The following is a 25,435-nucleotide window of genomic DNA, read 5'->3' as shown; positions in this document are numbered from 1 at the left end:
AATATGTCTAGTAGTTTCTACTCCATGGTTACGTGGCAATTTTAATAAAATATGTCCCTTTCTTTCAAAAATAAATAAATAAATGAATAAATAAAAACAACGAAAGAGAAAAAAAGAAAGGAAAAGGCTCAAGTCAAGTTCCAGGGAGTTAAGAAGGTCCAAAACATGCTTGGGTTGGGCTTGTCTAATTATTTCGATACAAGTCCATTAACCAAACCCTAAGGACAAAATGATACTCCTACTGAATAAACACACTATATAGCAAAGCGGCGAAATCCTGGTTTGTTCTTTCATGCCTTCCCTATCCTCAAACTGAAGAAGAAAAGCAGCGTTTAGCCTTTGATCAGTCCAAGGCGAATTAACTCAAAATGGTTTGTTCTCTTACTCACTCTTTTTAACGATTTAATCACTATTTTGGTTGATATACAGATATCTAGGGTTTTGTTTCAAGTATGTACATGAACTTTTTATGTAGATCTAGCTGGTTTATGATCTGTAGCTGTTTCTAGGTTCAGTATTCGGCTGGATTTTGTTTTCTGATTTATTTGTTGATGTTGAATCTTCTGTTATGGTTGTTACTTTTAGGGTTTAGTGATATGAATCTTCTGTTATGGTTGTTACTTATAGGGTTTAGTAAGATGACCCAGAAAACTAAAGCGAAACAAGGTTATGATGTGATGAGCTTCATGTGAAGGCCATTTTAGTGTGAATTTTTGCCAGATTTATTGTTCATCGCTGAATATGTTATGATTTATGTGACTTTTTATTTTTATTTTATTATTATCCTTTATTTCTTTCACATTTAATAATTTTGTTGTGGTAATACAGGCAAGAGGGTTGAAGAAGCATTTGAAGAGGCTCAATGCGCCTAAGCATTGGATGCTTGACAAGCTTGGTGGTGCCTTTGTAAGAACCAATAGTCCCTTTCTTGTGTATTTTTATTATCATATTTGATGCTTATTCTTATTGGATTTGGTTTTAATGGGAGATTTTTGTCTTTGTAGGCTCCAAAACCATCATCTGGTCCACACAAATCTAGGGAGTGTTTACCATTGATCCTTATTTTGCGTAATAGGTTGAAGTATGCTCTCACATACCGTGAGGTTATTGCTATCTTGATGCAAAGGCATATTCTTGTTGATGGAAAGGTCAGGACTGACAAGACATACCCTTCTGGGTTCATGGGTATGTACTGTTATCCCTCATCTTGTTTTATACTATTACAGAAAATATGGGATTGATGCAAAATGGGGAGAGCTTTTCAGTAGCTCTGAAATACTTACAGGTCTTCTGTAAGGTGCTCAGTTATTCAATCCCTAATATTAATTTCCATTTCTGGAAATGATGGAGTCATAGTACGGATTTTGTGCTTTTGATTATGGGATTTGTTGGTTGTTTTGATTTGTATTGAGATTTTGAGGGTTAATTTTGGGGAATCAAATGATAGATTATTCTTTCTATTTTCTTCTCTAAAACCTCTACTTTGTACAAAATCAGGCAACTGCTTACCCATTCAATCATACTTCTCTCAAATCCGCCTCCAAAGGCCATTACATTCAATTTGTTATCTCAGTTCTTTTCTGATTGCGGTTTTATCTTCTCAAGCTACAAATGTCTAGTCTACAATTTGCAATTATCTGCAGTAAATAGGATATTTATTGGATAAATGTATGTTTGCACCTATTTGCTTCATCTAGGTATTTAGCAGTAAATCGGTAATAGTAGCCAATAAATTTCTTCAATAATATTGACAGTGTTGTTAGTGATATTGATAATTTGGTTGGAGTGATCATGTATTCTATATTAATCAACAGTGACCAAATGATTCAGAAATTGGATTTCATTAAATTCATTCATACTCAGGACTATGATGATTTCTCTGAACAAGTTATTATGGATGATGGTCAATGAATGTCTAGCTATTCTGGTGCATAATGCTTCTGGACCATTCTATTGGATTTATTATGGATGGCGTAAGATCATTATAGACTGGATTAAGAACCTTCATGTTTCATATGTGTATGTGTTGATTTCCCAAGACATTTCCATTTATTCTTGTGCTTAGCTTTGCGATTCTTTTGGCTTTGTTTTTCAGATGTCGTGTCAATTCCCAAGACAAATGAGAACTTCCGTCTCCTTTATGACACCAAGGGTCGTTTCAGACTCCACTCAATCAAGGATGAAGAGGCCAAGGTCAGTCTTTTTGTTTTGTGTTCTCATAATTGTATGGAATATAATTAAGCCTTTTCTTTATGTTCTCATAGACTTATATTTTACTAAGAATATGTGATTTACAAAACATTTTACTGTTGCAGTTCAAGCTTTGCAAGGTCCGTAATGTGCATTTTGGATCAAAGGGTATCCCATACATCAACACATTTGATGGTCGCACTATACGCTACCCAGATCCCCTGATCAAGGCTAACGACACCATCAAGCTTGATCTTGAGAGCAACAAGATTGTCGATTTTATCAAATTTGACATTGGTAATGTTGTCATGGTTACTGGAGGAAGAAACAGAGGCCGTGTTGGTGTCATTAAGAACAGAGAAAAGCATAAGGGAAGTTTTGACACCCTTCACATCCAGGATAGCACCGGTCATGAATTTGCCACCCGTTTGGCAAATGTCTTCACCATTGGTAAGGGGACAAAGCCTTGGGTGACTCTCCCCAAGGGCAAGGGTATCAAGTTAACCATCATCGAAGAGGCAAGGAAGCGTCTTGCAGCACAAGGAGCCGCTACTGCTTGAGTTTTACTATGATGATAAAATTCTGATAGGTTTCAGAGATAGTTTGTTAAAGAATTTCTTTGGATTGCTCTCTTTTCTCATTTTGAAGTATTTCTCCAATGTTAGCTTAAAAACTTGTGTTTTGTTTTCATAGTTGGCACTGTATAGAACAAGATTTTGTACCTCTGCTATATTCAGTTTGGACCTTTACTGTCACCTTACCAGATATATGGTTTGATCTAGTTTGATGGTCCACTGGAATAGTTGCGTACTTCCAGTTGTGCATTTGCATTATGCTTCCAGTTGATGGCCTGATGGCCTAACAGTATAGTGAGAAGCTGGGTATGAACCAGTTGGTCTCTGGAATAGGTGCAGAATTAGTCTGCATTCTTTCAAACTGTGCATTTTCATTATGCTTACAGTTGGTGTGTGCAGTTGATCTTGATGGCCTGACAGTATGGTGAGATGGCATAGTGTTGTCAAAATCTGCATTCATCCGCATTTTGTATGCTACTAGTCACGTTCTTCCTCTACTGGATATATTGGAATAGTTTTCTTAGCATTTTCAAATTTGGCAGCTAATCTATCTATATTTTCAAACATAATCAATCAAGCATTCTATATTTTTCAAACATGATCAATCAAACATTCAAAACCATTCAATGTGGCATAACTGCGTACATGATAAGCTAAGTTACTAATATCCAACTAACTGCAACAATAAGACTGAAGTAAGCCGCTCACAAGGAGGTTTACTTTTATTGATCTGAGTTCCTACCTTTTGCCTTCTAAACTAGAGTCAGATCCTACATCTCAACATCTGCTGATAATACAGTTTCTCTAAATAATAACTCTATGCTTCCAACGAGCCTAAGAAACACCGCTACAAACTTCAAGCAAACACCAACCACACTGGACGAAACTATTGACAAGGCAAGGAGCGAACGAAGAGGGATTCTCTATTTATCACGCAGCAGCTCCTTCTTCGAGCAGCATCTGGTTAAAGTGCCAAACACCTACAAGCAAACCCCATAATTACCAACAAGATTAGGCACCATCCTACAAGGATATTAAATAACGGAGACGAGAGGGGTATGGAAATCTGATTTCTTACCATGTCCTTTGCCTATCCTCCTCAATTGAACCACATATTCTGATATCTTTTTAATAGCCTCCACCTAAACAAACGAAAGAAATATGTCACAACCAGACATCATCAATTTCAATTGCTTCAAAAAAAACAAATAAATCATCAATTTTTTCAAATGCTTACTGCCAAATAACTCACTATAGAACAAATAAACACACCTCCTTGCAACAAAAGAAATCCAGTATCAAAAACCGTTCATACCTGCTCGGTCAGAAATTCGGACTCCACAAAATCCATCAGTTGTACGTCATTGTTTTGGTTCGCAACCTATCATTAGCAAAGAAAGATATATTTGAGAAGAAGCCATGTTTATTAGAAGATAACGCACCAAATAAAAGCAAAAAGGAAAGGATAATGATAATTACACTATGCAAATGGAGAAGCTTCTCATTCACCAACTTCTCCAACGACAGTGCAAGTTCCATAGCTGAGTCAAGAACAAGCAAAAGGTCAAAAATAAAACAAGTACACATTATCAAATTATAGATTCTCGGAATCAATTCCAGGCATGTTAAAAATATGACGACAAGAGCTAACTGCAGGGAAATGAAACTAAAATGCGGAAACCAAGTTCCATACTGTATCTTGTTGATAACAAATCAACAGACTGCTCGTAATAAGAAACCTTAAAGAGTTTGATAATTGCACACGGACATGGGTCTACGACATTTGCACAAAAGACTAACGACTATGAATGTGAAACAGATTCATAGCAATGCTTGTCTAAATAAACTCGGGCATAATTAAGAAATCTTAAAGAGTTAACAATTGTACACGGACATCGGGTCTACGTATATATTTGCACAAAAGACTAACGAGCATGAATATGCAACATGATTCATATCTAAGCTTGTTTAAATAAACTCAGGCATAATTGATGCCTAAGCTTTTGTGAACAACTAAGCAATAATCTCAATTTATAAATACCGTTAAAAAGAAGAAATTCACCTGTACGAACAATCATCATGAAAAAAATACTACGAAAACAAATATGCCTGGTTGCTCAAATAAAAGCCAAGGGAAGCTTACCATACAAAGCATCTCCCTTCTCAACATGCTCGAATTCAGAAACAGGCGCGACAACAGATTGCAGCTTCACTTTACCTCCTCTCTTATTCTGTAGCTCACCACAACCACAACATCAGAAACAAATCCCAAACATCAAATTGAGTCCAATTCTTTTTTCATTTCAGAAAACAAACCTGATATTCCATCAGTTTTTCGGCGTGTTGCCGTTCTTCTTCACTTGATTCCTTAAAGAACCTGATTTATAACAATAATCAAACATCATATAATGATAAATCAAGCCTTATTATACCCAAAATTAACAAAACATAAAAACAAGCTTTATTCTTTGAAGCTTACTTTGCCAGGCCTTTAAGAGCTACGTTATCTCTATCAAAGTACGCATACATGGCGTGATACACATACGACGCGTTATATTCCACGCTGCAACTCAATTGGAAATCAATATCAGCATATAAAAATCCTTAATAATGAAAAAGAAAATGAAGAAATTAAGCTCACTTGATTTGATAATTGATTGCAGATTCAGAATCATCCGTGAACTTTTGACGAGCAAGAGATTGTTGAGGAACATTTGGAACCAAAACAAGTTCTTTCTTTACTTCTTCCGATGGATCGAAAACTATCCCTGTTATTGCAGCACGATTATTTAATTCAGCAGATATCACAACATTTCTTTTCTTGGGAAAAATCGAAACCCGAGAAGGAGATGCGAATATGGGTTTGATTTCTAGTTGTGAGGTTTGGAGAGGAGAAGAAATAGCAGAAGAAATCTTGAGAGCCATTTGATTTTGGAGAGATGAAACCAGGGGGGGAAATGAAAATGATAAGCAGCTTTGGGTAATCACAGAGGAAGGAGAAAGAAGAAGATATAATGGTTTCACTTTTTGATATGAACCGTTGAGTGGTGAACTAAGTGGATGGTTACGATTTATTGATATAGATGGGGCGCGTGGCGGGCTTGTGGTCTTCATGACTCATGGAGAATATTCTAAAAAAGAGGGGTCAATAACGAAAAATCTTGGTATGACGCGTGTATAGTTTATCGTTTTGAATTTTGGGAAAGCCATCTTTTTTTCGCTGACTGCTGTGGATTCTTCTGGTGCGAGACAACGTACTGGTGCCTTGGTTAAAGAGTGGTAAATATTCTGCGAATAATTTACATTATTTGGTGAACTTATCTTGGATCTAAAAACACTAAGAAATGTACCCCGTCTCATAACGTCCGCTAACCCTAAAATTTAAAACCTAGAAACACTTAAAAAACACTTCCATTATCCTCTGGAAAATCGTCAATTTTGATTTTTCACAAAAATGGTGGATCCTAAACGATCAAATAACAATACAGAAGCAACAAGTGATATCAACAGCTCCAAATAAAAGAAAAAAGATAAGAAAAAAGTTGGATCTAGTGAAAACAGTGAATCCAAACATACAATCCCTGAAGATGTTGAAAATAACCCGTCATCCGCGAGAAAAAAACTGTAACCGATGTCTAAACTCAAACCCATTAATCTATTGTATGCTATGACTGTTGAATCAGGTTAGACTATAAAAAATGATGATTTTCCGGGTTATACGTCGTTATGGTATTTTTATTTGCATGATGACGACCCTAGAAATTTAGTGTTATTCGTCGAGGTTGTCAAATGGAGATCATGTCAACTTTTGATATTATTTAATGGATACTGTAAACCAATAATCAGGGTCAACACGTTAGTTAAGCTTAGTTAAGCTACAATGATGATGACCTGTGTTAGTTGTTTTGGTCGTCATCGTCTTACATTTATAACATGACAACTTCATGTCACGGGAACTTCGATTTTCTTGTGTAAATTTTAGGTTGCACGTCGTCATTATCTTGAAATATATATACATATATAAAACTGACAACTATTTAGTTACATTTAGGGTCGGCACAGTCGTTAAAACTATAACATGTCAACTATTTAGTCACATTTATGGTCGGCACAGTCGTTAAAACTATAACATGACAACTATTTAGGCACATTTATGGTCGACATTGTTGTTAAAGCTAGAACGTAATGACTATTTTAGGTTTAAAACTCTTTTATGTGTTCATAGCTTGTACTTGTGTATTCTTTAGGTTCCAAGAGGATGACCCTCCTACCAATGTACCAGAGTTATTATCTTGGATTGAAAAGGTTTATCCTCCTTCAAAAGCTCATTGTGATGTAACTGAAGAGAATGGCCCTGTAAGAAACTTATTTGTGTGGGCTAAGAACAATTGTGAACAATTTCTAAGGGATATGAACAATCCTATTAATCCCCTCAAGTATATTGAATGCACACCACCAGAGGAAGAATAAGATGAAAAAGATACAGATGATTATGATCCAATACTTTTTTTCAAGGAAACTGAATTTTCAGCAGTGAACCCTATTACAATGAGGATGATAACTACATAGGTCCACCTGAGGAGTTAGAAGCACAAGCTGATAATGCTGAAAAATTGGATGAAGTGGAGGAAGAACAAGTTGATGATCCTGAAAACCCCCGATGAAGTGGAGGAAGAAGATGACAATAATATTGATCCATGAAAATGTGTTTGATATGTTTGTTTGTGTTATGGAATGTTTCTCAGACATTTTATATTATGTTTTGTACTCTTAAATCGTGGTTGTGGTTTTAGACTTGTTGGTAACTCTTAAGCTTATGTTAATTTCAGTTTTAGTTGCTTTGGAATTTTAATCTTTTTCTGTGTTTTAAACAATGTTTGAGTAGTAGTAAGTCGGTGGGGTACTAAATGTTTTACAATGCCGACTAAATCGTCATGGTGTAAAGTAACTACCTTGACAACTGTTGAATGGTCGCTTGGGGTACTAAAATATAGACCCTGAGACTACAAAGACCTATAACCTATTTTTAGTATAAAAACAACACTTTGAAGTCAATAGTACAGTCAATTGAATGCTCAACGGCTAATTTTTTCAAATACTACCCACTAAGCGTTTTGCTAGTATAAAAGTACTTTCAACTTCATCTTCAACCAAGCTTAAACAATGAAAGGTTTAAGTGCACCATTACCAATTATTTGTAGTCTTTGTACACTATCTGGTCATTTTGCAAATGATTGTCGCTTTGAAGGCAGCAGATGCATCATTACTAATTGTAAGAGTTTCTTATTTCTCATGAAAGCTGTAAAAGGAGATGTATATCAATCGTATGCTTCAAAATGCACCTGTTGTGGATTTTTCTATCGGATATATGAGTATGTATCTCCGTATGAACCTCCTTATTTCCTATTAATTCATTCCTTGTCCTTTCCATTTTATGGATACTTTCTTAGTGGACTTGGGCTTTAGTCCCCAAGTCCCCATGTTTCATGTTGGGTTTGCCTCCCCTTCGGGGGCACACTAGCCCGAATAAGGGGTAATATTTTTCATGTTGGGGTAATTGTCAAATAACCCGATAGTCATATTGCATTCCATTATAGTGTCCCTTGTATAGTCTCCTCGAGTCGAGTCCCCAGTCCGCGAGTTTGAGGGGTTTATGAAACAAGATAGTTTTTTGCAAGAAGCGGCTGACATGCGCGACGAGCGTTTTGGATAAGTATTTTCATAGAATTCTTGCACAAAATGACTGAAAGTTTTCTTGAACCTTTGAATTCTATTGCTAGCATAATTTGAGAGTCTCTGAGCTGGGTGGTGAAGACAAGGTGTAATCTTTACTTAGCCCCACTCTTTTATTTTCTCTAACCGTTCCGCGTGGTTGGAGGGCGTTTAGAGGGGGTAAATAATGGAGGTGTGTTTTCATCATGATTATGTCTGGGATAGGAAGAACGCGCTTTCAAGTTGAGGGGTGAACCCTTTGTACTGGAGGTAATCCCATATGCCTCGCCCGAACGGATGAGCGTATCAACTCGTCGTCTTCTTTGTGAATCTGTGACCGATCGGATGCACGGGGAAACCCGTCGTCTTTTTGTATATTTGTGGCCGATCGTATCGCCTTTTTCGATATTTGTCTTACATGTGTGTGTTCCCTCCATTCCCCTTTTGAATGGGAGGGGCTGGATAAGGTTTTGTGACTAAGAGTGTGTTTTAATTCTCCCCCCCCCCCCTCCCCCCTTTCATTTTTGAGAGACGATATGTGAAAGCATATAATAAACACGCCTAGTCCCCTTCCGTTTCTATCTAAAGGTATGAGGGGGGAGGGGGGATCTGATAAATGCGCCTACTCCCCTTTTGTTTTTGTTAAAAGATAGGAGATGGGAGGGCGGCACATATGATAAACGCGCCTACTCCCCTTCCGTAAAGATAGGAGGTGGGAGGGTTGGGCATATGATAAACGCGCCTACTCCCCCTTCATTTTATTTAAAAATAAAATGTGGGAAGGCGGGGCATCTGATAAACGTTGCTACTACCCATTCATTTTTACTGAAAGGTAGAAGGTGGGAGGCGGGGCATATGATAAACGCGCCTACTCCCCCTTCGAATTTACTTAACACCTTGAGGTGCGAGTGGGAGGCGCATAACACCTTGAGGTGCAGGTGGGTCGGGCATAAGATGAACGCCCTTGTTCCCGTCCATTGATCGGTCTTGACCTTTCCGTTATTTGTCAGTTGAGCAGGCGTCGTTGGCATTCCTACTATCTTTTATCAGTCGATCGGACGCCATTGGCGTTCTTGCAAATTTTTAATCAATCGGGCACCATTGGCTTTCCCGCAACCTTTTGTGTGTCGATCGGACGTCATTAACGTTCCGCAACCTTTTGCCAGTCGATCGGGCGCCACTGGCTTTCCCGCAACCTTTTGTCAGTCGATCGGACGTCATTAACGTTCCACAACCTTTTTTCAGTCGATCGGGTGCCATTGGCTTTCCCGCAACCTTTTGTCAGTCGATCGGACGTCATTAACGTTCCGTAACCTTTTGTCAGTCGATCGGACGCCATTGGCTTTCCCGCAACCTTTTTCAGTCGATCGGACGTCATTAACGTTCTGCAACCTTTTGTCAGTCGATCGGACGTCATTAACGTTTCGCAACCTTTTACAAATTTGTCAGCTGATCGGGAGCCTTTGGCATTCCCGCAACTTTTTCCAACTTTGTATTTGTTCAAGCGGCCTCTACGGACCCTTGCTAGCATGGTGCCCGAAACACGTTACTAGATTTTTTTTTCTTTTTTTTTTTTCACATAGCGGATCATGGATTTCACAACAAGATCATATTGAGGCATATGAAAAGTTAGGCGCTTTATACATAGTTTGTTACTCAAGATGGCGGCATATTCATATATCTAGGTGTCAATATATACATTTCATAGGATGAGAAAGCAACCTATACATGTGACTAGGCGGCGTACATATTCCATGAAGCATAAATACGATTCAGTTACACTTTAACTCAGCCAATTCATACTTTTTAATTGACTAAAGTATATGGGATGAACGAGTGACCACATGCGACTAGATGACATGCATATTTCGTGAAGTGCACATACCAATATTCAAGTAATTTTTAGATTAAACGCCTCATGCTTTTAGTTGGATAAAATGTATGGGATGAGCACGTAAACTAACAGTGACGCATAAGATGTAAAGATACATGCTTTCATATTTCAAAATATAACAGAAACTCCGAAGTAGCATTTTGACTAAGTCGTTTCATGCTTTTAAAGAATGGGACAGACGCGTGAACTCATAACAGCGGATTAATCGGTTTGATGACCACATGCTACTATACATTCAGACAGTGTTGGATGACATATGTATGCATAACTTCAAGCGCTTTAGAGAAAAAGAAATTTCATGCTCGAAATTGTAAGATATGCCGAGTGTAAGACGAGTAGTAAGGATAGATATAAGACGTGTTAATTTCATATCAAGATGAGGCTAGGCTAATAAAGAAATAATACATCGCATGTGCACACTATATTCGTATGGCGCCTTCCTATATGAGGATCGTCATCCATATGTTATACTTGAAGAGGGAAAACAAGAGCTCTGAGGCAATGATACTGAGATGCACGCGCCAGGTTGTAAAAGCTTATGTACATGCTTGCAATGACATCAGAAAAAGTGAAACCAAATGTTCATGGTTATACAAGGATGGACTCGAACAGTTTTAAGTACATGGCCTAACGAGGTCACATGGGTATTTGCCAATTCTATCATTCTCACACAATAAAAAGAAGTGAATGCATAGAATGAGCGAGGCAGATGATGAATGTCGAGTGATATAGAAACGTAAGCTTTTGCACTTAGAAATGTTACCCAAGAGAAGAATAGAGATAATAAAAGCTTGAAATCGTGCTAGCCCGCTACCATTCACTGGATACTTAGTAGATGGATAAACATTGTACTGTTGTTACCGTATTCAAAGAGACGTGCCGCCTGTATGTACCGTCCTTATGTTCTTCCCAACTCTTCCTTCTGGTGCGAGCGGAGACCAGCTGGGTGCGCAAGGAATCACAACCCTCGGGAATCAGTTCATTCAGGATCTGAGTTATTAAGTCGTGTGTGATGTAATACCTTCGAGAACTAAGAACGCTGGTGCAGTTAACATTCCACAAATATTGCCAATTGACTCTATAATCGGCATATATTGCTCCTTGGTATCGAAGGCGCTTCCCACTTAAACCGATTTGCTTCTCCATTGACTGATTGGGCGCGTGAAGGGGATGGGTACAAGAGAGAGGAACATAAGCGGCACTGGTAGTCTGGCGTGCATGGCGTTATTATGGTACCCTCCAACCTCAGTGTTGTTTCTCCAAATGTCTTTTTCGGTCTTCAGTCTTCAAGGTGATGTCTGATACTCAATTACCAAATTCTAACCTAGTCTGAGACTTGACTTAGTAGATTAGAAATCAAGATATAGTTTTGATCATTTAACATTGACAACAAGCTTGATATAGCAAAAATTATGGGTTCAACCGAGCATTGCTCTAACAGTCTTAGCAAAATAAATTAAGAGGAGAGAGAGGAAGAGAAAAAGAAAAAAGATGAAGAATGGAAAAAAGGCAGAATTAAATTTGGGTTATTCATGAAAGTGTGGGATAAATTGGTATGGTCGATGACCGTGCAAGATATGAGAGAAACTTGAAATAGTTTGAGGATGATTGGGGCACTAATTATCCCAAAGTAGTGGCATATTGCAAGAGACAATGGTTGAGGCCAAACAAAGAGAGATTTGTGTACGCTTTTACAAACCGTTTATGTGGCCTCTTTTCAAATGTCGACATACTTCAAGTATGTGTCCTCTCTTCAAATGTTGACACGTCGTATAAAATAAGAAAAAACTTGAAAAACAGTTTTATTACCTAACTGGTTATGCTTTTTCTTTTTTTTAACTTCCTACTTTTTCTCAAAAAGTAGAAAAGTTAATGGGATTTGGAGGACGCAGGTTTTTTTAGTTAAATAGGTGTCAGAAAATAAAGAGAGGCCACATAAAAAATGTATGTGGCCCGACCACATCGTCGCCGAGGCGATTATAAACATTTCAAACTTGATTCGACAAGTATGGTAGGCAAGCTCGTGGGAGACTAAAAGGTCTACTTTTTCACTAGTCAAAATGGGATTATGACGGTACAACATGTTATCCATGAGTACACTAATAAAGATCTCAATAAGATAAATAAGAAATTCGACGAAAGTAGGCACCGAAAGTTAAAAGTGATATTCGTAGGATGATTGGTTGCTTGTGGGAATATAGTACAACGTCTCACATTGGGAAATACGTTTTATGATGAAACATCTCAAGTTGTATCAAAAGTACGATGACCCGAGCATTCCTTGTTATTGTAGGATAATGGAGGCTATCGGAATTCCTTGTCATCATATGCATGGTAGGTATACAACTCCGATTCCGATTGAGGATATTGATCCTATTGGAAGCAACTATCTTTCATTTCGGCCTCTAGAGAAGCTCCCGGTGAATAGTTTGGCGACATGGAACTTGGCGAATAATTCTCGACAAGTAACCCAAATTGAACGGGTGGAAAAACAAACTTTGAATCACAAGTTGATGTCAATTGTTTACCCTTTTATGGAAGAACTTGAAGAACCCATGAAGCAAGATCCACCGGGTACACCACCTACCACAAAGACAAGGGCACAAAAAAGGATTGAATTGAAACACTTGTTGAGTATGGATAGAGATCCATCCGAACATGAGTATACTGAGGCGAAATACAAAGAGGATCCGGCTAAAAAGAAAAGAGGTCATCCAAGGAAGTAAACAACTACACCAACGGTTTCAAACTAGAAACCAAATAGCACTCCTCCTCTTGATAGTCAAGCAAGTTTGGAAGAGGTTGTAAATAAAAGAGGTCGTCCGAGGAATGAAACAACTATACCAATGGTTCGACAAGTGAATCTAAGGATTACACCTCCTATTGAGAGTCAACCAAATGTAGGAGATGTCGTAAGAAAAAGAGGTCGTCCGAGAAAGGTAATAAAACCGGTATTAGATGAATATCTCATACAACCTCCTCAAATTATTCATGAGTTCATTCTTGGTACCGACGACATTTCAAAGGATGGAAATTAAGGGTTTCACATTGCATCCGAACAATTGGGACATCTGGGTGGATTCGTTGCGGAGAATTCACCCGGTGTCAGTATATAATCAAGAAGATGGCTCCCGACTGGAAAAAGACAAGAAGTTTTATATATCAACGATGCTAGAAGGTTCGATGGAAGACAAAGAAGTGACTTTCAAGGATTTTCTTCCTCGTATTAAAGGACGAAGAAAAATGCACCAATTAAATGGGAGCATTGGATGAGAATGTTGTAGTGTGTCCATCTATTGGTGGATGCGTGGTCATGCTTGTCTACCTTTTTAGTCCCATAAGTTGTCTAACATTTCCACCAAACATGCAGTTTTTGTAGATCATCTCAAGTATTGCATAATTGTTATAGCTTTGGTGGATAACAATCATTTTATTGGTTTACAATTACATAAGGATTGTCCATTACCTCATCTTTGTAGGTTCAGTTTTAGGAAAAAGTTCATAAACAACATGAGCGGGGAATATATGAAACTTTATGAGGACAACATGACCTCTAGAATGCTTTGGATGAGTCTATCAAAGGTCCAATAGATTTAAGTGAAGGAGGTTCAATAGATTCGAAAGAACTCACTCTAATAGATTTGAATGAAGAGTGATTGTGCTTGGGAAATAATAAAAAAAAATTGTGATCTCATTTATATTTTGCATGAACTGTGGACTACTACTAATGAATGAAATGGATGTGGTTTTTTATGTTTTTACATATTCCTATTTATCTAAGTCGTTATTATTTTGTACTTATGACCATGTCGACTAAATGTTTTACTCATTGATCAGTGTCATAATTATCATACGACCATGCCAACCGATACAGTTTGAAAAAACTAATTTAAATTTTCTCCAGGTTTGGCAAGGTATAAATTTATCAAACTAACGACCAAAATACTCCAACAACATTGTGACAAAAAACCTGGAATAGACGGCACGATCGTGGTTCATATACATGACGACCAAAGGTTGGACGTCATTGTAAAGTAACAAGAATTCTTATTTTCTTGTGTCTTTTTTCTCACATAGTCGCCAATATAATACAATGGAAATGTGGTGACTAAACTGTGATTGGCGCATTAGGAAATATTCATTGTAACGACTACTCCAGGAAAATATTAACATTTCCCTGGACAAAAAATAAACAAACATCATCATTTTCAATTAATAATAACCATGACGACCTTAAGGGAGTCGTCATTGTTAAAAAACTAAAGCTTGTCGATCTAGTTTTAGTCGTCAATTTAAGAACATTGAAAACTTGCCGACTATAACCAAAGTTGTGGGGTACATTGGTTTACACGACGAAAAGTGAAAACATAACTTTAGTGAGTAACTGAAAATCACCCAACACTTAATTACAACATACAAAAATTATAAACTGAACCCTAAAACACTTGGGACACATGTAGTACTTTTTTCCCGTATACACTTGTTTTGGTGAGGTAAGTAGCTTCATCTTACCACCGCAACAAGGATCTGTGCATGGTAGAAGGAGGCATATAGTACAATAAAAAGAGGTATTCTCTCTCTCTCTCTTTCTCCTTTTGGGAATTGGGTGTGTAGTGGCTAGGACTTGTAGAACCAAAATTCACCCCTCAACACATATTGTTAAGGATCATTCAGTTGGTATACTTGCAATTATATTAGGTTTTGTCCATAAAGGTTGCCGAATGAAAAAGTTGTTGGTGTACTTGGTACCCCCTGTGTTTTCAAAAATGTCCATCTTCCTATTTTGCACTTTTGCTACCTTTCTTTGCTTGATCAATGAATTTACTTTTTCTATTTGGATGGTCTCCTCTTCATGTTGTCTACATTATTAGAGAATGATAAAGTCTTATTCCTATTGGTAAAAAGAGGTATCCGAATATACGTGTCATGCAAATTCACTTTCTCAACTCCTAACCTTCTAGTTAATATCCCATGAAACGTCTTTCATATAGGCTTTTGGAGAAAAATCCCGAAGAACGAATTTTATCTGTCGAATTGAACGGTTGCTAAGTTCCTTGATTACATCCAACTAATTGTCCATATTATGATTTTTTTTGTTGTAAACAACAAACAATCATCTACACGATAAAATGGGATATAAGTGTATTTATACCAATACCGATACTTTGAATCTTCTTAGCTGACTTAGCATTGGCCATGACTCTAGTTAAAAATTCAATAGTGAGAGGAAAAAGGTAAGGTAACAAAGGGCCACCTTTCCTTTATCTAGACGACTTAAAAGAACCACATAAAGAAAACTATTCAATTGGATCAGGATCTCACTAATGCTAATGCATTCATGGACTAAAAAACACCAACACTCTGAATACGATTTGAAGCATAAAAGGTTATCAACCTTAAGAAAACCCTGCTTCACTATGTCATATGCTTTTGACATTTCTTATATTTAAAATCCAAATATCCTTTCTGACTTTTTTTTCCTCTTTATACAATAAATTATTTATTGAGTCAGAGTTATATCATCTAATGCTTGTCTACCAGAAACATAAAAATATTAAAGAGGGTTTACTATGATACATGTATAGTTTATCCTTTTGATTTTAGGGAATCCATCTTTTTGTCGGCTGTTGAGGATGATGTCATTTGGTACAAGACAATCGTACAATGATAAAACAAACATAATATTAGGAAATCAGTAATCTTTTCCACCTCAAACTGAAGATATGCTTGTGATTTTAATATGTAGTATATGGATCTGTTAGATCATTGCTCGGTTGAACCCACCAAGCGTTGGTATGTAAAGTTTGTTTGTCAAAATTATCTCCAAAAATCGGAGTCACTTGATTTGAGTACTAAAGTCAACTTCGTTAGGTCAGAGTAAAAGCTTAAAAACATTGAGACTTTTTTGGTTACTCACGAAGACCTGAAGACGTATTGAATAAAACAAATAATCATTCACTCGAAGTTAGTAGATACAAACTTAGATTGTTCCATCTTTTATTCTTTCAAGTATAGATTCATCGTAAACATAACGTACAAAGTTAAGTTTTTTTACAATGACTTTAATAATGGTGATTTGATCAATATAACATGATTAAAATATCATTACAACTTGAGTATATGGACTTACGAAGTATAGTTTATCTATGGACGTCGTGTTCTCGACATTACACTAATTAGTAATCGTTAGTATTTAAAGTGTGCTCGTAAATGAATTGATACCTTGGAATTATGTTTGAAATTAATTTCAGAAATATAGTTTAAGGATGCATACTTGCGAAACCTGTTTCGTAGCCAAAAGCTAATCCAGGACCGACCTCATGACCGATCCTATGTCAGGACCTATCCTTACAATTTTTAACTTGATTTTAAATTTTCTATATATTTATTATCTTCGGGTTTATTCAAACATCAAGATGTAAACAAGTTAAATTGGGACTGTTCATAAGTCTCGACATAGTACATGTGCTAAGCTTTAATATCTTAATGTTCAAGTATATTCCTTTGACAGTCAAGGTAAGATCTTGAAACCGATTTTTCAATACCTATTTTGGTATCTACATATATGCTTACCATATCCCAGAGGTTTCCATATCTCGAGTTAATATGTTATCAAAGTGCATGGATGTATGCTAGCTAACATTAGTTGACATCTATGAGAGATATCGGTTTAATATGTGGAATATAATTGATGTTTGCTAATTTTAGAAATAAATATTTACTGCATACCTTAAGGATTTTTGGAATTGGTAATATCTCATCTTCCAAACAAGTCTTGGTCATAGCACTATAAACTATGGAGTCTTGTATTCTTACAAACTTATCCTTTGACACACATCTCGATTGATCACGTGCGAAGGAAACTTGTCAAGAGATAGGAGTAATCTAATTAGGTGAACCATCTTGTGTTGGATTCATTTAAAGTATTCTTTGGGATTGAAAAATCTTTTAGTAATACGGTTTGTGGGAAACTGAATCATATTATTTTGAGTTTTTTAATTAATAATTATTTGATTAAGACTAACAATATAATTATACTTGATATATCAAACTTTTCGTAGAATCAAGTTGTTTTCCGCGTTACTTTGAAGATTGAAGACATGAAAACTTTTCTTTTTGCTATATGATCTTTGTGATTCTTCTTGAATACTTGCTTCTTTGAGATATAACAATCTGTTTATATTGATAAACATAAAACTCGTGCAAAGATCGAATAAAATATACCTAGTTGCATTAAGTTGCTTGGATAGAACGTGTTCACTAAGATTGAATATTTCGATAATCACTGACTTGGTTTCATCTTTGACTAAAGGAGTTTATATATTGAATAAATGGAAGATCCTTTACTTTATTTGATTTGGGAGATCAATAAGTGATTTTGTTACCGAAACAGATTAGTCTCTTGATGTCTCGGGTTACTATTCAAAGAAGTTAAGAATGGAAGTCTCACAACAGTGAAGCAACTCAAGATAGTGGAAAATATCTTTGGATTCACGTGCATAGACCAGATTAATTATAGGCGCAATGATACTGAAGGAACTAAGTAATGAAGGAGTTTTTACTTGGTCTGAACTATATGAAGTTGCGGTTGTCAATTTGTATTGTGGATTAATTTTGAGAGTATTTAGAACTGGACTAAGTCCTAGAATTTTTCTGTCAGGATGTTTTCCTCGTTAACAAAATCTTATATCTCTGTTTGATTTACTTTGCTTCGACATTATGTTATTTATCTATATAATTAATGTAAATATACTTGTACGTTAATCAACTTGGTAAGGATCCCATAGTTAGTTCGTTTCGAACTCTGACTATTTACCAAGTACACCTTATTGAAATAATATTTTTGAGCGCTATTGTTTCTGTAAGGTTATACAAGGTGTATCTGTGTAGGTTGATATCCCAAAGATTGTGGTGTACACGATACCTTCGTCATTTCAGGAGCGACAAGTCACTAGAAGTTTTATGAGATCTTCCCATAATGCTTGATCTACCTTGAAGGCTCATACGTCACCAAGTTTGAAACCTGTAACTTGTACACCATTAGCCTGACACTGACTTTTATTCCTAGAGAAATGTACGGTTGTCGTTGACCAATATAAGAGGCACAAATGATTCTTTTTTTTAATGGGAAAGATAAATTTAATAACTATAAAATGCAATACAACATGTTAGTAATTTCTTGTTTATCAAACATATTACGTAATTTATCCGACTTGTGGAGTATGATTCTGTATATGTTAGGACATATGTTGTAGTCTTTGAAATCTACCTTCTTTTGCAAGGGAGTTTGCTATTGAGTTGTGTTTCCTGATATATGCTGACACTAAGTTAACGCGAGATTCTTCACTATTGATTTACATTGGATGATTGTATTTTCCACTTGCCATTGAGGACTAGTATCTTTGTTGTTTATAATGTTCGACGCTGATCATGGATAAAGGGTTATCATCCAACCAAGAAATAGCATGTAAAAGATACCAAAATTTCGCATGGAGAGCCTAAGAAGCCCATCTCTATCCGTCTGCAAGGTGAATAAATTCCTTCAAGTCAGGTGAATAAAAGAAGAAAATATATCCCATGGAGTGGGCTTTTTCTTTAAACGAAGCACCTGCGAATAATATCCAGTCCACACCTAAAAACTCTCTTAGAGGATGAGATACGATTAAATTTTGAGAAGATATATGAATTGTTGATGATTTTTTTCTTGGGTTGGATAATCCTGAATGGACTGCAAATGATTTATTTCATTTTTTCAAACATAGTAATTGGAAAAGGTGAAATTTTCTAAAAATGGACACTACATCTATATTTCCTGACCACCCAGAGCATAACAGTTCATTTGTTTGATATGTGATCGAACTCCAGGTACTTAAGCCAAGAGGAACCCAGGAAATAATCAAAAAGGACGTGATATCCATGATTAAGGTATGTAAAGTAAAGTATAACCAGACTGCTCTTCTGAAAGGGAAATTCAAGAAGATGTGGCCTGATGATCTGTTGATTTGGGAGTCACACATAACAAAAAAAGTAGATATAGAAGGCATAAAGAGCTAATCTTGCCGAGGTTGAAAAATCATTTTGGATGAGTTTTTATATGAATAATCTAATTCTTGGAAGTAATAGTAGAGACTAAATTTTATACCAAGGAAAATTTGAGAGTTCCTTAGACGATTAATTGCCCAGAAAATAATAAATATTTTTAACCAAAAATGTTCCGGAAACATAATGTTTCCAATGGATTACATCTGGACCCGAATGGTCAGGAGGATATGATGTTCAGTGAAAATAAGGAATATAATTGTGGAGTATCCAATTAGCTATTTCACCGTTTTTGGGATAGACTCTTCGGATACTATGGGAATAGGGGGTAGACGACTGAAGTATCCAATTATCGTTCCAAATATTAGTTGAAGATCTTTCACGGATTCGACTAATATAATTATCCCAAATAAACATTAACCCTTTTATAATACTAGTTTTTTTTCCCCTTAAGTGAACAATCATACCACATATAATTCAATCCAAAAAGGTGATTACATGATTGTTTAGAAGAGAAAGAACTTCAAATATAAAAAATAAATAAAACCCAAATAAAAACAAAGATACTAATTGCATGTAAATCGTGAAGGGAAATAGCAAAATACTGGTATCAATTTCGATTATTTTGAATGCATGTCTTCTTTAATAAGAGATGCTCCAAAAAGAAAGGAGTGCTCGACCCTTAATCTTGTATATATGAACAAAAAACCTGGATGTCCTAAATCCCTTTTGTTGGAGATGAACTCAACGCGATATCATGTCGAATCGTTGATGTTTTTGAATCCAGGATAACAAACCATAAAACAACAAACAAAGATTCAACAAATCACCATCGAAGTAAAGAAATAATCGCTCTTTAAGTGAAGAGAGAATTGCCCAAAAAGTAAAGATAAAATTACCAAAATAATGAAGATTTCTATCAGAATACACCAAAAAGGAAAAAAAAACATTATCTTATCCAATTAGAAAATCTACTAAAACTAGAAAAACAATACAATCTTTACTCAAATCTGGTACAGAAAAACCAAATCTGGGCAAGATAATAAGAATAGCTATTAGGTTTTTTTTTTTTTTTTTTGCTAGGAAAATTAAGTAGATTAAGCAAAAAAGAAGTTTACAACTGAACTAGGAATGGAGGCACAGTATCCTTCCATTATTTAGAACTTCTGAACCGCCTACAATGTTTGGCAACATAATCAGAGACAGAATTTCTACTGGTATGTCTAACTTCATGAAAAGAGAAATTGTCCAGAATAAAAAGACTATCATCTAAGATAGAACTACTAAACCAGCTAACCTGGTTAGCTTTATTTCGTAAATAAGAAACAAGATTTTTGGCATCAGTGTAGATGCAGATTTTGTCTAAATCCAGGCTTCTTGCCCTCTTAGCAGCTTCAAGGATTGCACAACACTCAGCTTCTTCGGGATCTCTAGCTATCCCTGCAACTGTTTTGCAGCCTCTATAGTTCACTGTGCCATCAATAAGATAAATGCAAATGCCAATATCAGTAAAGTTTTTCCTGTATGAAGCATCACAATATAACATCATACAATTAACTGGCAGATTCATGTATGTTTGATGAGTAATTGAAGCTTGTGCTGTAGGAGGACGCATGCCACTTGTTCTTGACTGGATTGTATCTTCTGCAAGCTCCAGTGCATAAGTTATTGTAGATACAACATTCAACACTTTTCCTTGGAAGATTTTGAAACACCTATCTCTCCAGATGGTCCAAGCAGTAGTGAGGATTTGACACATCATAGTCATGTCATTATTTGCTGAAATCCATTTACTTAAGCAAGCATCTATTTCGAAACCAGAATTAGCATCTTGTAACACTAGATGAACATAAGGGATTAAGGCCCAAACAACTTTAGAGAAAGAGCATTGAAGAAACAGATGATCTGGAGTTTCTGCCATATTGTCCTCAAATAGGGGACATATAACATCTTGGTAAGAAGAATATCTACATGTTCTAGACTTAGTTGGTAGGATATTCCCAACACATTTCCAAATAAAAAGATGCACTTTAGATAGTACTGGGGTATTCCAAAGATCTTTGTAAGTCTTGATCTGCTGCTGATTTAGAGGTGGCATATTTTGGTAAGAAATCACTTTATATGCAGATTTGACAGAGAAGACTCCTGATTTAGTCTGTGGCCAAACTAGTCTATCATTACCATACAATGGTAATTTAATGTTCTTAATTTTCTGGCAGTTCTCTTGAGTGAAGAAAGACTCGATTAGATCAGTATTCCATTGTCTAGTTTCATCTATGATAAAATCTGACACTTTAAGGTATGGGTTGGGGTAAGCAAGACACAGAGGAGTGCTAGCTTGTTCAATCCAAGTGTCACTAAAAGCACTTATGTTATCACCTTTCTTCACTTCCCAAATACAATGATTACGAATAAATTATAGACCTTTACAGATACATTTCCAGACCCAAGAAGAATCTTTAGTCTTAGGATGAGGAAGAGCATTCACATGTCTAAAGTATTTGCATTTAGAATGACAACACACAAATCTGTGGAATAGTGGATTAGGTTCCAGGAATTTTTAGCTAAGAAGGCCATGTTAAAATGTTTTAGGTTTTAAACCCAAGACCTGATAGACACATTTTTGTGTCTATGCTGTCCTTAATTTCATGTATTGTTGGTACTCGATTTTTTGTACTTATTATGGTATTTTATGTGTTTTTAGGTATTTATGGAAATAAACATTCTTGGAAAAATCGGCTCGAAAAGTCGTCTAAAGCACCGGAAGGAACGTGTTATTCAGACTCTCACTTGTGGATAAGGGGCGCCCAAATGATAAGGGGTACCCAAAGGATATTTGCATCCAAGCAGCTAATCAGAGACACCCCTCATGGCATCTGCTATTCACACCCCAGGACCGGATAGGGGGCACCCATCTTCTTCTTCACGGGAAAGATATTTGGCGGGAAAAGAAATCTCAACTGTGTGAGATTCTGGTCATGATATTATGGGGATATTTGTGTCTTTAAGACATGATTATCTTCTTACCATGATAGTAAGATTTTGTACGTCTCTTGAATGGAAAGAAATCATATACTTTTGGATATTTTCGAAAATAGGGAAGGAATTATTCACGGAATTAATTGAAGATATTCTCTTCATTATTTGGCTCAATTAAATGAGAAGATTTGGATATACCATACAACTCAGAAGACGTGTGAAAATGGAGAGGAAATATTCCCGTGAAATACTTTCATTAACTGCAAAAATCTTTTGGAGTAATTGAGATGATTGTCGACCTAAGATTGACTTCACAGTATAAATAAGAGTGTCTTGGGTATCAGTGAGGAGATGAAGAGTTTGGGGATCGTTTAGAGCAAACTCGGTTTAATCATTATTTTCTCCCATTTCATCACTTGTAAACACTTTTGAGCAATGAAAAATTATTCTGAGTCTGTTTCCAATATGCGGAGCTAAACCCAATCCTTGGGGCTATGGAGGAAGTCGTTGTTTCGGTAAAAGTGATATATTTTTATTAATTAATTACAACAACTCTATTATGATTTTTGCGTTGAACTAAAAATTGTTTATATGATTTTGATTAGTTAGGTGTATTTCTCCTGATAGAATATGCTTGCTTTAGGGTTTTGATATTCTATGCTTGGATTAACATCTATTATTTTGGAAATCTACATGTCTAGGCAATACTATTAGAATCAATCTGAATGTTGAGTTGCATAATTATTGTTTTATTAAATCACTAATATCAACCAATGATGGAATCCTAGTCCTATTCTCTCCATAATTTTCACAACATCTTTTTAATTTAGTTCGCTATTTTTATTTATTAAAAAAAAATCTAAAAATCCGCTTTCACAAGTCTTGAACGAATCATACTACTACAACAACTTTGAAAATACATCAAATTTTTGGCGCCGCCGACGCGGACTTGTCTTTAGCTAGAGTTTTTAGATTTTTTTTTTAGGTTTTTTTTTTATTTGTTCTTCTTTACGTTTTGGGTTTTTTCTTACAGAATTCGGAATTTGGAGCGAAAGAAAATTTTTCCAAAGCTTTTGGTGAATACTTAAAGACTTCGAGTGAAAGGCAAAGCGAAAGGAGCGAAAGAAGATTTTTTTTATTTTATAAAAAAAAGAGACATTTTTATTTTTGTAGATTTTTATTTTTTTTAGACTTTCTTTTTCTTTTACACTTTATATTTTTGGACTTTGGACTTTAAATTTTGGGACATTATTTTTTAAACCCTACGGAAGGGTAGTTTATATATAAACTGTTTGCAGAGAAGGACGGTGATTACGATATCACCTCGGCCTCTCGGGTTCGTACATGACATAGGAGTCGTGGCCCGAGTCGACTACAAAGGTTCATCCCCCTTCTGGTACGGGAGGTAAGTTTGTCGAAACACTCACGAATCCCCTGTCAGCGAGTTACTGTCTTCCTTCGTATGCATATATATTGAGGACTTGAAAACGGCTGCTTTAATTTCCTTGTAAAGGGCAAGGACTGGACATACAAGATAAGGGTTCGGATTTCATCACCGTTATCTTCTTGCCCGCCTTAGGAAAACGACACCAAACGCGAACCTAAGCCTAAAATTTTGACTAGAGCGAGACCGATAGGTTAATGAGATTAACAGGAAAGTCATTCGAAAAATATTGGTTACTCTTTTAAGCATACTTCGAAGTTCTTGACGGTTTCTGTAAGTTGAATGCGTGACTGCGCCGCCTTGTAATACCGGTGAGGCCTTGGGTATCAAAGCTCCACCGAGCTTCCCTCGCCTCTATTCAACTTACTTTAACTCGGATTGATTCCAGAGGGGTTTGCTTAAATTGTAACGAATTCCCTTTCGAAGGATTAAAAGCTGGTCTAGAAACAATCTAAGTGGAGCCATCATGCTTTTTGTTTGCTATAAATCAATAGGTTTGCTATGGTAGAGTCAGCCTTGTCAGTGGGTTTATTTTGAGAATGTCAAACTGGTACAATAGCCAATACAACGAATATCCAATTGAACAAAATGAACATTACTACTTTGACCATAGTGTGAATAGTGGTTGGGAACATCCACCTTTTGAAGGTTATGGGTCATACCATGATGATCCTAATTACTATTCACACACCCACAGGTCATACGAGCAAAACGATCCTCCTATTTCTCTAGAAGAGTTTCTCAAGAGTTTCAATGAGTCAATACAGAAGTTTCACTTATTTATGAAAGAGACTTATAATATTCCGCTTCCAGAAGAGTCCGTAAAGCAGTCAACTAAGATGTCTCTATAAGAGTCCCTCAAGCAGTTTAATGAGATTACAAATAGGATTATGGAAAAATTTGCTCAATATAGTCTTAACTTCCAATATAGTGTTCCCAATACCACCCTTGAAAATAAGGATAGTTTTTATTCACATAATCAAGATGACGAGGTTAGAATTGGTAACACTACTAGTTTAGATGAGGTTCAACCATTTTCATATTATTATAATGATGATTATGATGAGGATAGTGTTGATGAAGAATCAGACACATTAGGCATAGTGATCAGGAATTTGTTACTCCAATTGAGCTTTACAATAATAATATTATTTCTAGTTCAAATCCAAATAATTTTAGTAATTATTCACTTATTCAAAAGGACGAGGATTTGACTAGAAGTATCCCCGTTTTAGACGATGTAGTATCTCCTTTTTGCGAAGCCAATAATGGTTTAGAGGAAAGAGTTTACCCTGAGAATATTGTTTTAGAGTCCAGCGAGTTAAAAACGCTAGTATTAGAAGAAGATAAACTCGTAGAGATAAGTGCGGATGCTGATTGTAACTTAGAAGAATCAATTGACTATTTTCAAGAATCTGATGATCTAGAAATTAGGGAGATTGTGACTAGTCTATCTAGAGACGCTGAAAACTCTAAGTTTGGGGGTGATTATCACTTTCCTAGTGCCTTACCTTTAACTCTCAGAAAGTACCCTCACTTAGGACTTGATATATGTGCCTCAACTATTGTGCCAGAATACCTTCATACTAGATCTCCTGAACC

The 25,435-nt window shown here is 36.1% G+C and overlaps 3 protein-coding genes across 3 annotated transcripts; 1 reads left to right on the top strand and 2 right to left on the bottom strand.

Moving 5' to 3' along the window:
• The first annotated feature begins 246 nt into the window (after positions 1–246).
• LOC113338865 (40S ribosomal protein S4-3) lies at positions 247–2,967 on the top strand. The gene is made up of 5 exons (XM_026584265.1): positions 247–371; positions 829–906; positions 1,005–1,185; positions 2,096–2,193; positions 2,316–2,967. Exons 1-5 carry the CDS (start codon positions 369–371, stop codon positions 2,748–2,750), a joined length of 795 nt encoding a protein of 264 aa, XP_026440050.1. The 5' UTR covers positions 247–368; the 3' UTR covers positions 2,751–2,967.
• A 354-nt stretch (positions 2,968–3,321) lies between these two features.
• LOC113338866 (ferritin-3, chloroplastic-like) lies at positions 3,322–5,778 on the bottom strand. The gene is made up of 8 exons (XM_026584266.1): positions 5,407–5,778; positions 5,245–5,328; positions 5,082–5,142; positions 4,909–4,996; positions 4,245–4,306; positions 4,081–4,146; positions 3,844–3,907; positions 3,322–3,745 (listed from the first exon to the last, which is right to left on the bottom strand). The coding sequence occupies exons 1-8, from the start codon at positions 5,688–5,690 to the stop codon at positions 3,696–3,698; spliced, it is 759 nt and encodes a 252-aa protein (XP_026440051.1). The 5' UTR covers positions 5,691–5,778; the 3' UTR covers positions 3,322–3,695.
• Positions 5,779–20,563: 14,785 nt separating this feature from the next.
• LOC113338916 lies at positions 20,564–21,331 on the bottom strand. Its single transcript, XM_026584311.1, has one exon. It carries the CDS (start codon positions 21,329–21,331, stop codon positions 20,564–20,566), a length of 768 nt encoding a protein of 255 aa, XP_026440096.1.
• Between the last annotated feature and the right edge of the window lie 4,104 nt (positions 21,332–25,435).

Source organism: Papaver somniferum, unplaced genomic scaffold, assembly GCF_003573695.1.
Source record: "Papaver somniferum cultivar HN1 unplaced genomic scaffold, ASM357369v1 unplaced-scaffold_19, whole genome shotgun sequence".
Lineage (NCBI taxonomy): Eukaryota > Viridiplantae > Streptophyta > Magnoliopsida > Ranunculales > Papaveraceae > Papaver > Papaver somniferum.
Note: the sequence above shows the minus strand (reverse complement) of the source record. Positions and strands in the feature narration are given on the sequence as shown.

Excerpts from the sequence above, each read along its gene's own strand:
- LOC113338865 (XM_026584265.1), top strand. Across the intron at positions 1,186-2,095 it reads ATACCCTTCTGGGTTCATGG|ATGTCGTGTCAATTCCCAAG; the intron begins GTATGTACTGTT and ends TTTGTTTTTCAG. Across the intron at positions 2,194-2,315 it reads TCAAGGATGAAGAGGCCAAG|TTCAAGCTTTGCAAGGTCCG; the intron begins GTCAGTCTTTTT and ends TTACTGTTGCAG.
- LOC113338866 (XM_026584266.1), bottom strand. The coding sequence starts at position 5,690 with ATGGCTCTCAAGATTTCTTCTGCTATTTCTTCTCCTCTCCAAACCTCA. Across the intron at positions 5,143-5,244 it reads GCTCTTAAAGGCCTGGCAAA|GTTCTTTAAGGAATCAAGTG; the intron begins GTAAGCTTCAAA and ends GTTATAAATCAG. Across the intron at positions 3,908-4,080 it reads CCGAATTTCTGACCGAGCAG|GTGGAGGCTATTAAAAAGAT; the intron begins GTATGAACGGTT and ends TCGTTTGTTTAG.
- LOC113338916 (XM_026584311.1), bottom strand. The coding sequence starts at position 21,331 with ATGGCAGAAACTCCAGATCATCTGTTTCTTCAATGCTCTTTCTCTAAA.